An 11,931-nucleotide genomic window follows, 5' to 3' on the forward strand; every position below is an offset into this window, starting at 1 on the left:
CCTCAGGTTGTTGGGTTTACTGGTAAATAGAAGCTGAAGGTGAGCCATAAAATGTATATTGTCTGCTGACTAAAATAACTGAGGACACCTCCCAATTTTGCAAATTTACATCTTCATTGCTATAAAGTAAGAGAGGTGAAAAACCCTTCCCATATTAAACAGGCCCGGACCAAAGTACAGTATATGTTTATGATTGATTGTGGAATGATCATATAGAGCCCAAACATCACTGTCTGGTTAAAAATATCCTCTTCTATTCTAAAGTTGCCATAGTTGTTCATGAGACCTACCATTTATTATTTTGCAAACTGGGAAGCACCGATGACATAAGCCAGGGAAACTTCTCACTCCACCTGTTTAACCAGCCCCACCCGGAGCCCAGGCTACCTCAGTTTTTAAGCAGCATGAGTTTCATGGAAACTGGCATTTCAGCCTTGTCTGTGGGTGTTTTCGCTTCAACTTAACCCTTGCAATTGTTTCAAGTTCTGTGTTCAACCTTGTGGTTGTCTCTACATCTAACTTCCAAAAATCAAGCTCATCCTCCTCTGCTCCACACAGCAACACATGGCCTCAGCCTGGTCTGAAGAGGAGACCTTTGTCTGCTCAATATGCCTGGACACCCTGAAAGACCCTGCCACTCTACCTTGTGGACATTCGTACTGTTTGGCTTGTATCCAGAGCCACTGGGATAAGAAAAACAGCAAGGGTGAGTACAGCTGCCCCCAGTGTCGGCAGGTCTTCAACCCTCGACCCTCTCTGGCCAGGAGCACTCTGCTAGTGGAGGCTATGGAGAAACTAAGAACCAACAGCCTCAAGCAAAGCCCCTCCACAGCCATCTCCTCTGCCCCGCCATCCATGCCTATCTACCTGGAGGTCCTACCGGATAATATAGGGCCGCGACAGGGCAGCATGTACCCTCAGCTTCCAGCAGTGGAGCCCAGGCCCTGCCGTCAACACAACCAACCCCTGGACCTGTTTTGCCATGAAGACAAAGAGTGTGTGTGTGAGGTTTGTTGCCAGCATGGACACAAGGGGCATCGTGTGCTTAAACCACAGGAGGAGAGAAAGGAGAGACAGGTATGTAATGGACAAAGCACATATGGAGAAATATTATCAGTATTTTTATGTTTTTATCTCATGTCTTGATGTATGACATGAGGTCCAGGTGAATCAATCAATCACCTGGACTTTAAGGCCAAAATAGTATGTAATATTACCAGTGACTCATCACAAAGTACAGCCTTGGTCCATTTCTACCCCCTTGTGTGTGGCCCTTTCTGCATTAATCCATGGTTGATTGTATGTTTTTCTAGAAAGAGCTCAATCAGATGCAGGTAGATGTACAGAAGAGAATCCAAGAGACTGAAAAGAAGCTTAAGGAGCTCCCACATGGGGCTCGCCAACACAAGGTAAGTAACAGTTGTGACTCCAGTGTAGAAATCTTTGTACTATGTCATCATTTCTGATGTCTTGCTTGTTTATCACACACTAATACTGTTTTTATCCTCTTCTCTTCCTCGCTGTGCACTTCCAGGCCTTGGTGCAGGCTCTACAACAAGAGAGCACAGATTTATTCTCTGAGCTAATCAAAAACGTGAATCAAACAGGCATCCAGGTTGGTGAGGTCCTCAGCACCCATGAGACCTCCTTAGGCTGCCAGGTTGAGGGGCAGATTCAAAAACTGGAGCAGAAGGTAGCATCACTGCGCTGGAAGAGTGAGGAGCTGAGCAGGCTGGCTGATACGCAGGACCACATCCACTTCTTGAAGGTATAACCATTGCTGGAAGAGGTTCAACACTGATAACAGGGAAAGTCCTTTTTTTGTAATACTTTGTGTTGGTTATTTTAACAGAATTTTCTCACCATGGATCCACTGGTAGAGATGGGTACAACAGAGGAGTCAATATTTAGTCAGGAGGAAGCGGTGGTAGCCTCTGTGCGCTCAGTCTTGAAAGAACTACAAGAATCAGTACAAGACGTCTGCAAAGCCAGCCTGACCAAGATCGTCACAATAGGTCAGTGTTCTTCCTTTCTTCTCTTCCTTCCTCCTTACATCTGTTCTTGTCTTCTGACAGCCAAATTTCCTTTACTTTGTAGTGAATCCTGATGCTGTGGCTTCAATGCCTAATGGTGCATCAGAAGCAGCTTCAAGCACTACAGCAGCTGGTAACAGTGGTCAGGCCACCGCACAAAACACAGGTACAGTATCTTTAAATTACCCACTGGAACACAAGCACAGAATATGCTGAAGCTGACAACAAGACTGTTTTGAAAAAGACGCCTTCAGATGTGTTTCTCACAGCTCCTCTGCTCTGTCCTGTAGTGTATGAGATGATGACAGACCCTCCACCTTTGCCGCCTCCAAGACCTAAAGGTACATTACTTCAGAAACTTCATATACTGTATGTCTGTGCCATGGCTTATAAGACAAATGCTCTTGGACCTAAAAAATAATAAATGTGGCTGTCCCACAGTAAATATCTTGCTTCATCCATTTCTTTCTTTTTCCCCCCAGGGCATGGGGATTTACCCAAACATCCTGCATGTGAAGGTAAAAATTGAAAAGGCTTGCTATAGTACATGAAAAATGTTTCAGAGATGTTAGATGTCACTGAGTTAATTTTTTCTCTTTCCATCTCTCTGGACATGAAGCTTCAGCTCCGCCTCCACCCTTCCCTCCTCCTCAACCTGGAGGTAAATACAGAAGAATCGTACAAATCAATCAATTGCTTTTCCTAGTGGTGGTAGACATTGCTGTAGATGACTTTTGATCCTTGACTTCCTATATTTATTTTGTTTTCTCCACTTAGCACCTCCTGCAACAACAGTGGGACTTGTTAATCCAGAACCAAAGACAAGAGAAGAATTGCTGAAATGTGAGTCCATCATATTTCAGATATGAAACAAAGTAAAGAACACAGGTGAAACCCTGGGGAGTCCAGAGTCTTCACTAAAATGCATCCTCTTCTTTCAGTTCGCTTTGAACCCACCATGGATGCCAGCACGGTGTATCGCCACGTGCAGCTGTCAGATAGAGGTCGTAAAGCCACGATGCGGACTGAAAACCTGAACCTGCCAGAAAATCCTGAACGCTTCCACTTCTGGAGACAGGTTCTCTGCAGTGAGCCCTTAGGAGGGAGCCCTTACTACTGGGAGGTGGAGTGGACCGGAACGAAGGTGAATCAATGGAGAAATGATAGTATGCTAGTAAAGATGATGTGCAAAGCAACACCCTGAGGTGTCACTGACATCCCTTTACAAGTTATTTTAAGGTATTGCTGATGACATTTTACAGTTACCCTTTGATGCCAGCTTTCTCTTCTAATTAAGTTTTACCTGTCCCACCATGCAGATCACCATCGGCGTGGCCTACAAGGAGATGGAACGAAAGGGTTCTGATGACAACAGCCGTTTGGGCCACAATGCTCTATCCTGGAGCCTGTACTGGTCCGGGACCGGCTTTTCCTTCTGGCACAATGGCCAGGAAAAACTGCTGGGCTCCCCTAAGGCCCGACGGATTGGCGTCTATCTGGATCAGCATGCAGGGATTCTGGCTTTTTACCGCATCACGCACAACCAGGCTGATCTCATCCATCGGCACCGGACCCAGTTCACCGGCCCGCTGTACCCAGGGTTCAGGTTCTGGGCAGGAGTGGGGTCTGCAGTGACCATTTGCCAATTGGATTAAGCTGTAAATGAATGATGAGCTATTGTTTTTTGATACAAACCTGCTAGTCTGGTTGAAAACATGTGACACTTTGAAATATTTAAAAAGGAAGTAAGTGTGATAGAGAGGAAACAAAGATGTTCAGGAATGTTCGGTTTTCATGTTTGTTTCTTTCACCAGCCTTTTTTTGGTGTTCTGTACATCTTCTAAAAATGTCTTCATGAGTGAATAAAAGCACAGCAAGAAACATTTCATATATACATCTCTTTTTTGGAGATTAAAGTCATTTAAAGCATTGATAGTTTGGGTACTTACTTCTACCCTCTAATGTGGCTGAGGCAATAAACACATGGCTGATGTATTTTTCATCCCCACACTAAGGTGTCCCGGATGCTTTTAACCTCCCTCTCTATTCTTAGGTTATCTGTATTATCTCTAGTATTCCCACATGAATTTGCAAAAAAAAAAAAATGCTTGAACTTTCAGTAGTCTTTTGTCCATCCATTTCTTTCATTTGACACAGCTACAACTGTTACAAATTAACCTGAAATGTCCCGATTTGTGTCAGAGATTTATTTTGACTCAAACAGAGCTTCCACACTTGTTGCTCTCTTTCATTTTTGTCTTTTCTCTCTTTATCCAAACACTCATAAGCATAGCCTCTCTTTGTGCTCGTACACTCAAGTAATTCAACACTATTCACAAGAAGACAATCAAACTCTCATTTTACATGTGGTGGCAACAGCTTGTTGTGTCCTGCCCTGATTGAAGAAGTTGGACGAGTTTTGAAGATAAAAATGTATACCGCAAAGTCTTGAATTAAATAACTGTCTAGCTAAGTAAACAATGACCTAACAGCAGTTTAACATGTTCATGTTTAACATGATTGATGTGATGGACACAAATAAAAATCTTTTTATATCAATGACCTCTCCTGTTCTGCCTCTTTTTAACAGGTTTATGTGAACAAAAATCAACAGTATTTTCAGCATTACTGGATTGCTGATTGTGTGTCAGGGGCCTCCTTGGACATGCAAAATGTAATTCAAATTACCAATTGGGAAGTGACTCAAAATTAGAGATATAAAAAGACCTTAGAGAGAGGGAAAGAAAAGAGACAAAATACTGCAAAGATTCACAAAATAAGTACAAAAATGACAAAAAAACAAGCACAAATAGACACACAAAAAAGACACAAAATAAACTGCCACAAAAGGTGTATGATGACTAAAGAAAGACACAAAATAATCTGACACAAAAAGCCGCATTATGACTAAAGAAAGGCACAAAAAATGCAAACCACCTCTTGTGTAGGAGAGGTATGGGGGCCTTTTGCATGTCTGTGCCCAGGGGTCTATATTTTAATAATCCGGCCATGGTTTTCGGTGCTGCAAACCAACATGTCGCTCTATTTTTGATTTGCAATATCCAAATAGCGTCACAAACACACAGAGGAAAAGACATTATCTTAATGTGCCGATGGGAACATTGATCTGTGTGGACACTTTGCCTCAGAGGACAGATGATACCTGACCCACATCTACAACACAAAGACCTGGAGGGTGTGTGTGCATGTTTGTGTATTAGTGTCTGTGAAGCCCCCACTCAAACAGAAATGAGTCAAGGTATACAGGTGTATACGTATACAGGTATAGAGGCAAAAAGGGTGGACTATAGGGGGAACAGGGAGGAGCTATAGTATCAAACTGAAGGGAATCTTATAGTATATATATAGGTGTGATGCTTGTACCCACATCAGTCTATCACACCTTCTGTCCCTGAAGCCATCATCCGTTGCCAGCATCACCATGCGAGGTGAGACATAATTGGAAAAAAACATTAGTTTTTAGGATTCTTTTTTGGCTTGCGTGATATATGTCTTTTGCTCTTCTTCCCCCAGCTATTGTATTGCTGTGTCTGTTGGAAGCAGCCTTTGTCCAGGCTTTTGATTTTGCCTGGCCAGGACCTGGCACAAATACTGGAAATGTAGGTGTCAATCCCAACTCAGAAAATGGTGAGTTTTTTTTAATAAATCAAGAAATGGATCATAGTCAAGGTGTCTGCACATATTCTCATCTTATTGTATTTCTGTGTGTTCAGCATGTCTTGCGGACCAGGCGTCATGTAGCTGCTGTCTGATGCAGCAGCAGATACAGAGGATGAAGATGTTCTTCAACATGAGCCTCAATGAGCTGGAGAAGGAGCTGACAAAGACAAAGAACGTCCTCAACAATGTCAGAGGTGAGACAAATGCATGAAATACACAAACCATGAGGAAGTCTCTGGAACACCTTAAAGGTCCTATATGATACACATTTTCAGATTTGTATTTTGTTTTCAATGTTCAAAACACATTTAATTTTCCGACTGTCTTTCTGAATACACCTGTATTCAGCCTTCATCTGAAATGCTCCATTTTAGCACCTGTCTTAGCAAACACCCCTACTTAAAAAGCCCCTGCTGATCTGATTAGTTAGTGTTTCAAGGGTCTCTGCACCATCATAACAGCTGGGGAATGTCCACTTACTGCTAGTCCCATGCAGTTCTTTGCTGTCATTTGATTCCTTATCAAGACAGTCTGGTGAGAATTGCTTTACCTTGTCATTATGGACTTCATAACTGTTTTGCAATGTAAATTAGTTTAATTGAAAACATGCCATCAAAAACTATTGGAATATTGCAATTAGTCACAGTTGAAAAAAAAACTGTTTGACAGCTGTAGTATAGATCCTCTCATACTATTTATATAACACCTACACTTGCTTGTTTATGGCTTTTTACAATGTTCCTTTATTAGTCCTTTATTCACCCTTTAGTGCATAGGCCTACATATAACCAAATACAAAGTGAATATTGGATAAAAGCAAAAAAAGCAACAATGATGAACATAAATGTACTTGAAAAATTAATTTAAAAAAAAAAGAAAAACAAAAACAAGAGGGAAAACAAACAAAAGACAATTTCTTGGGATTAGTTACATTTCATGTAAGAGTTTGCATTATGAGTCTGGTCTGGTGTTATTAATTCTTTCTGCGCATGCCTACACACATATACTGTTTACAATATGGTAAAAAACAAAACACACATATTCTATATTGTCACCCAGTCAAGGCTTCTTCCCACTGTAACCTCTTTTTTGTTTCTCTTTCCCTCTGCATCTTCAGCCAGCCGCAGTGCCTTCTCTGTCGCTCTTACCACTGAGGACAAATTAAAATGCTATGGCCCCTTCCGTGACGACAAGCTCATCATCTACAAACATGTCTTCATCAACCTGGGCGATGGCTTCAATACAGAGACTGGTGTCTTCACTGTTCCACGCTCTGGTGTCTACAGCCTCGCTCTCACTGTCTACAGTGATGCTGGTTCTCCTGGTAACACCTTGGCCGCCTGCGCTGGTCTGCTGGTTAACGGCCAGTTGGTGGCAGGACCCAGAGAAAAAAATATGCAAGACCAAGAGGACAGTGCTACTATTGTTGTGGCCCTCCACCTGAACGCTGGGGACCTGGTGGCCGTCAACCTGCCCATTGGATGTTTCCTGTGTGATGACAGCAGCCACTATAACACTTTCACAGGTTTCCTGCTGTATGCTACTGACTAACTTAGAGAAATGTAGCTGCTCTGAGATTTATTCCAATTCTTGCCCAACTGACGTGGTTCGAATCCGATTCATGAAATCTTTCTATGGTGTCAGTTGCTTTGTAAACTTTCATCAATCTGCTCTTCTGAACTCTCAGCCCAACACATTGCTCTCACCTTACTGGTTTTATCTAATCAAATGTCACTGTATGCCTTAACACAAGCAAGGTTTATTTGTTATATTGGAACCCCTCTCACATATTGGAAATAAAATATCAAAATGTTGTATATCCATGTCGCCATTGTCCATGTTTTGATTAATGAACTGATTAATGTCACAAGTCTGAGGATCTTATAACATCGCTATCACACAATTGCACTCTTTTGTAGCATAGCTTCAGCACTCCAGATTTGATATTGTTGAATTGCAAGTGACACAACAGACACCCAGTGGCATGAAGCGCTGCTGCAGGCACACGTGTCAGCATAGCTTTAATTTACCGTTTTTGTCTTACTACCTATTTTAATTATTAATATTGCAGTACCTTACATTCCTATTCATAGTTTAGTTTAAAAGATAACTACACTCCTTAACCACTTGTCCTCATGGAAAATGAGTCAGTGAATGAATGAATGAATTCAGTCAGTCAGTCATTTTCTGTAACCGCTTGTCCTCGTAAGGGTTGCAGGGGCTGGAGCTAATCCCAGCTGTCATCGGGCGGAAGGTGGGGTACACCCTGGACAGGTCGCCAGACTTTCGCAGGGCCGACACATACAGACAGACAACTGTACACATTCACAGTCACACCTACGGGCAATTTAGAGTCAATCAACCTGAGCTGCATGTCTTTGGACTGTGGGAGGAAGCCGGAGACCCTGGAGAGAATCCACGCAGACACGGGGAGAACACGCAAACTCCGCACAGAAGGGCCCCCGCCCGCGGACCGAACCCTCTTGCTGTGAGGCAACAGTGCTAAGCACGGCACCAACATGCCGAACAATGAATGAATGAATTAATTAATTAATTAATTTAAAAGATAAATAGACCTACTAATCACAACACAACAGAGTGACACCACACAAATGGTATTATTAAAGTCAGTGGTGGCTCCTCTCTCTTTTCTGTGGCTTTTTGGCAGGCTAAACTCTATTCTGACACATTAGTGCCTCTCAGGATGAAGACTGAATTGCACCTATAAAAAATCCAGGTACTCTTTAAACATTTCAACTGGGAAGAAGACATGTGGGATGGCCAATCAGATTTCCTCCAGAAACGCCCCTAAAGACACCCTGATTTGAGCATCCTGTCGTTGTTTCTTAAGTAGCAATGATGTGTAGACGATGAAGAAACCTCCGCTGACACCGACTTGGTTGCATAAGAATCAATTTATTACAACAAAGTTCAGCATCCACCAGGCACCATGGTCTGCCTGGGAGAGGATTCGGGACCAATGTGAATCTCTCTCTCTTACAGCTCATGCATGTGTCTTATATAGGTACAAGCATCTACAGATCTATCAGTAAACATTCCTTCACCCATTGTGTTCACTCACAAACACCCCAAGGGGACACATTCCATGTAATTTAAGCCGGGTGTCCATACTCCAGCCATCAGACCCCAAGGCCTAACCATCCCTTAACCTTTGATCTCAAGATAAGAACCATATAAACAGAGCATAATACACCTCAATCCAAAATGAGATGCATCTTAAAATTATCAGTTTGCATTTGCATCGATTTCAGCTGTCAGTCTGAACAAGACTTAATCTTTTTTTTCATAATTTGTGCACATAAATAAGTGCTTAAATAAGTACAGTTGGTTAACTCATTACTTTAGGCTTGTGTCCCATACAGATCTGGCTGAACAGCTTTAATCTAAAATGGCATCCAAACAGAATGGTAATTTAAGTCAGTTTCTCCTATATCTACAGCAAGAACACACGCTGTATGGCTGAAGCACGACTTTTCTATGATAGAGAGGCACTCGTCGATGTTGAGAAAAGATGTATAGAGTTTGGACTGAATGCAGCAGACCACAAGAGGATCCCCACCAATGGCATATGCAGAGCGGCCAGTCAGACCAGAGGGGAGAAACAAAACTGAAAGTGCCGGACGAAGAGAGGAAGGAGAGCCAGCATCAGGGTAAGCCTGACCCGACGGAGGGCTGTTCCTCTACCTAGCCCTCTTCTGGCTGATGCACAGTCGCAGGAGAATAAAGCGGATGAGTTGTGATTAAGACTCACTCAGCGACAGGAAATCAGAGATTGCTCTGCGCACATCTTCACAGAGACATGGTTAACCCCTAACATCCCGGATCAAGCTGTTGCACTGGATAGACTATTCAGTGTTGGGAGCCATAAGGGCACAAGAGTCTGATGCAAATTCAAAAAAAGCACTGCAGGAACTGAATGATGCCACCAGCAGCAACATGCTGAAACAACCGGATGGAATTTTCATGGAAGTTGATTTAATCAGCTCATCATCAGCTCCAAAGATGTAGTAGGATCAAGGACAAATACATTTTGTTTTTTTAAAATTTGTTTAAACAATTACTAATAAATCTACCTTCTACCTTATTTTCCCATCAGACAGCAGTGACCACAGATTTCCTCCTCTTTGGGTGAGACTCAATGTGGAACCATCAGCTGTCAGGACATTATGATGACCTCAGCAGTAGCTAAAGAGCATAAAAGCAGCATTTTTGTGGATGGACCAGACAGTTGGAGAACACTATAAGATCATTTTAGCTATGCAGCTCCATTAAGCGCAATGCTTGGCAGCTAATGAGAAAACTGAACCTATACAGAACACTTCATCCCAAGCGATAGGTGATACCTGGGTGGCATCAACAACAAAGCCCCTGGTGGGTGTGTGCCTGCTTGTGTGTGATTTTGGAAAATGAGATCTCCTTATGATGAAGAAATACACCTCCGCTTATAAAATTATAAAGGCTAATGGGGCGGACAATAAAAAAAAAAAACTGCAAGGAGTGATGCCAAAAGAGGAGGAATAAAAATGTTCGGTAAGAAGGGAGGAGCTCTCCGAAAAATATATATCCACAACTTTTGTCTCACAATCATTCTGCACGCCTTCTGTCCCTCTGACGCCATCATCTTTTACCAGCATCAGCATGAGAGGTGAGACTAAACTGGTCAGATATGCAAGTAGTGCAGACTAGAAATATCCTGCCTGAAGATGGCTTATTAGGGATTTGTATCAAATCTTTCATAACATTGTAGAATGTAATGGTTTAAACATGTATGTTAAAAAGAAAAACAATGTGTGACATAAAGTAAAAGTGAAGTTGATGGTCGATCATTAAAACTTACTCTTCTGCACCTCAAAAAAAGAAAAAAATAGAAAAGAAAAAGAGTCAGCTCATTGTCTATGGAAGGCAATGGTAACTAATGCAAAGTTATCTCTGGGTTTATTTGTTTTAGTGCCTTTGCTCTTTTCCCTACAGCTTTTGTATGGCTGTGTCTGCTTCATACAGCCTTGGGCGGATCTGATTTTACCTGGAACGTCATAACACCATCATATGAGACTTCAGATAACAATGGTGCGAGAATGTTTAGGATATAAGTCTATCCCCTCTGCCATTGAATAGTCAGTGTGTATATATGTACGTCATCCTCCAACTAATGAAATTTTGTATGTGCCTGTGTGTGTGAGTGCAGAGTGTCTTTTGAAGCAGACATCGTGTGGCTGCTGTCTGATGGAGAAGCAGATGTATAGGATGGAAGAGTTCTTCAACGTAACCTACAAAGTAATGCACAAGTTGCTGACGCATTCAAAGAAGGTCCTCGACAATATGAATGGTGAGCGATACATCCGCAAGTCGCACAAATCAGAGTGACAGACCACGCAAGACATCGTCAAAATATTTCAAACAACAAAATTGATCAACATTTTAGCCCTATAGCCTCATTGTTTCTATTTCTCTGTATTTACAGCCAGCCGCAGCGCCTTCTCTGTCGCTCTAAACAATTACACGAATATGAGGTGCTTCGGCCCCTTCAGCGACGACCAGCCCATCATCTACAAACATGTCTTTCTTAATATGGGTGATGGCTACCAGGACAACGGTACCTTCATCGCTCCCTGCTCAGGCGTCTACAGCTTTGCCGTCACCGTCTACTCCCCAGATTCATCTACTGTCAAAAGTTCTGCCTGCGCCAGTCTGCAGGTTAACGGCCAGGCGGTGGCAATACTCTTCGAACAAGTACTGCGTGACTTTGAAGACAGTGCCACCATTGTTGTGGTTGTGGAGCTGATGGCTGGGGATCAGGTGGTGGTCATCTTGCCCACAGGATGTGTTATCTGTGATCACTACCGCCACTTTAACACTTTTACCGGCTTCCTGCTGTATGCTACAAAATAGCACATCACTATGTAGCTGCTCTGGGCTTTGTACCAACTATTGCCCGTATTGACAGTTTTTTGGGTCTGTTAGATGAAATCTGACTTGTAGCCCTAATATCTATCTCATCTTTTGTTCCATCACCCATCCCCAATAATGTCATCCATATTTTGCTTGTTTCATTTAATCATGGTCAATATTACCCCCCATGAATTAGTAAATTATCTTTGAGGGGAGCAAGGTTTTTAATCAACCTTTGATGTCTTTTCACTGCAACAACTGTTGATCTGTAAACTAAAATGATGTAACGTTGGCTATATATTATATA

The 11,931-nt window shown here is 42.4% G+C and overlaps 3 protein-coding genes across 3 annotated transcripts; all 3 read left to right on the forward strand.

Annotated features, from left to right (window-relative positions):
* Positions 1–368: 368 nt before the first annotated feature.
* ftr86 (finTRIM family, member 86) lies at positions 369–3,921 on the forward strand. The gene is made up of 12 exons (XM_042486768.1): positions 369–440; positions 559–1,077; positions 1,314–1,409; positions 1,535–1,768; positions 1,853–2,015; positions 2,098–2,199; positions 2,324–2,374; positions 2,516–2,551; positions 2,653–2,694; positions 2,811–2,876; positions 2,975–3,177; positions 3,353–3,921. Exons 1-12 carry the CDS (start codon positions 405–407, stop codon positions 3,686–3,688), a joined length of 1,884 nt encoding a protein of 627 aa, XP_042342702.1. The 5' UTR covers positions 369–404; the 3' UTR covers positions 3,689–3,921.
* A 1,554-nt stretch (positions 3,922–5,475) lies between these two features.
* On the forward strand, positions 5,476–7,265 carry LOC121943384 (complement C1q-like protein 4). Its single transcript, XM_042486908.1, has 4 exons — positions 5,476–5,482; positions 5,568–5,681; positions 5,768–5,908; positions 6,832–7,265. Exons 1-4 carry the CDS (start codon positions 5,476–5,478, stop codon positions 7,263–7,265), a joined length of 696 nt encoding a protein of 231 aa, XP_042342842.1.
* A 2,038-nt stretch (positions 7,266–9,303) lies between these two features.
* Positions 9,304–11,624, forward strand: LOC121943385 (complement C1q-like protein 4). The gene is made up of 3 exons (XM_042486909.1): positions 9,304–9,385; positions 10,921–11,061; positions 11,197–11,624. Exons 1-3 carry the CDS (start codon positions 9,304–9,306, stop codon positions 11,622–11,624), a joined length of 651 nt encoding a protein of 216 aa, XP_042342843.1.
* Positions 11,625–11,931: the final 307 nt, after the last annotated feature.

The sequence above is a fragment of the Plectropomus leopardus genome, chromosome 5 (genome assembly GCF_008729295.1).
Source record: "Plectropomus leopardus isolate mb chromosome 5, YSFRI_Pleo_2.0, whole genome shotgun sequence".
Classification (NCBI taxonomy): Eukaryota; Metazoa; Chordata; class Actinopteri; order Perciformes; family Serranidae; genus Plectropomus; species Plectropomus leopardus.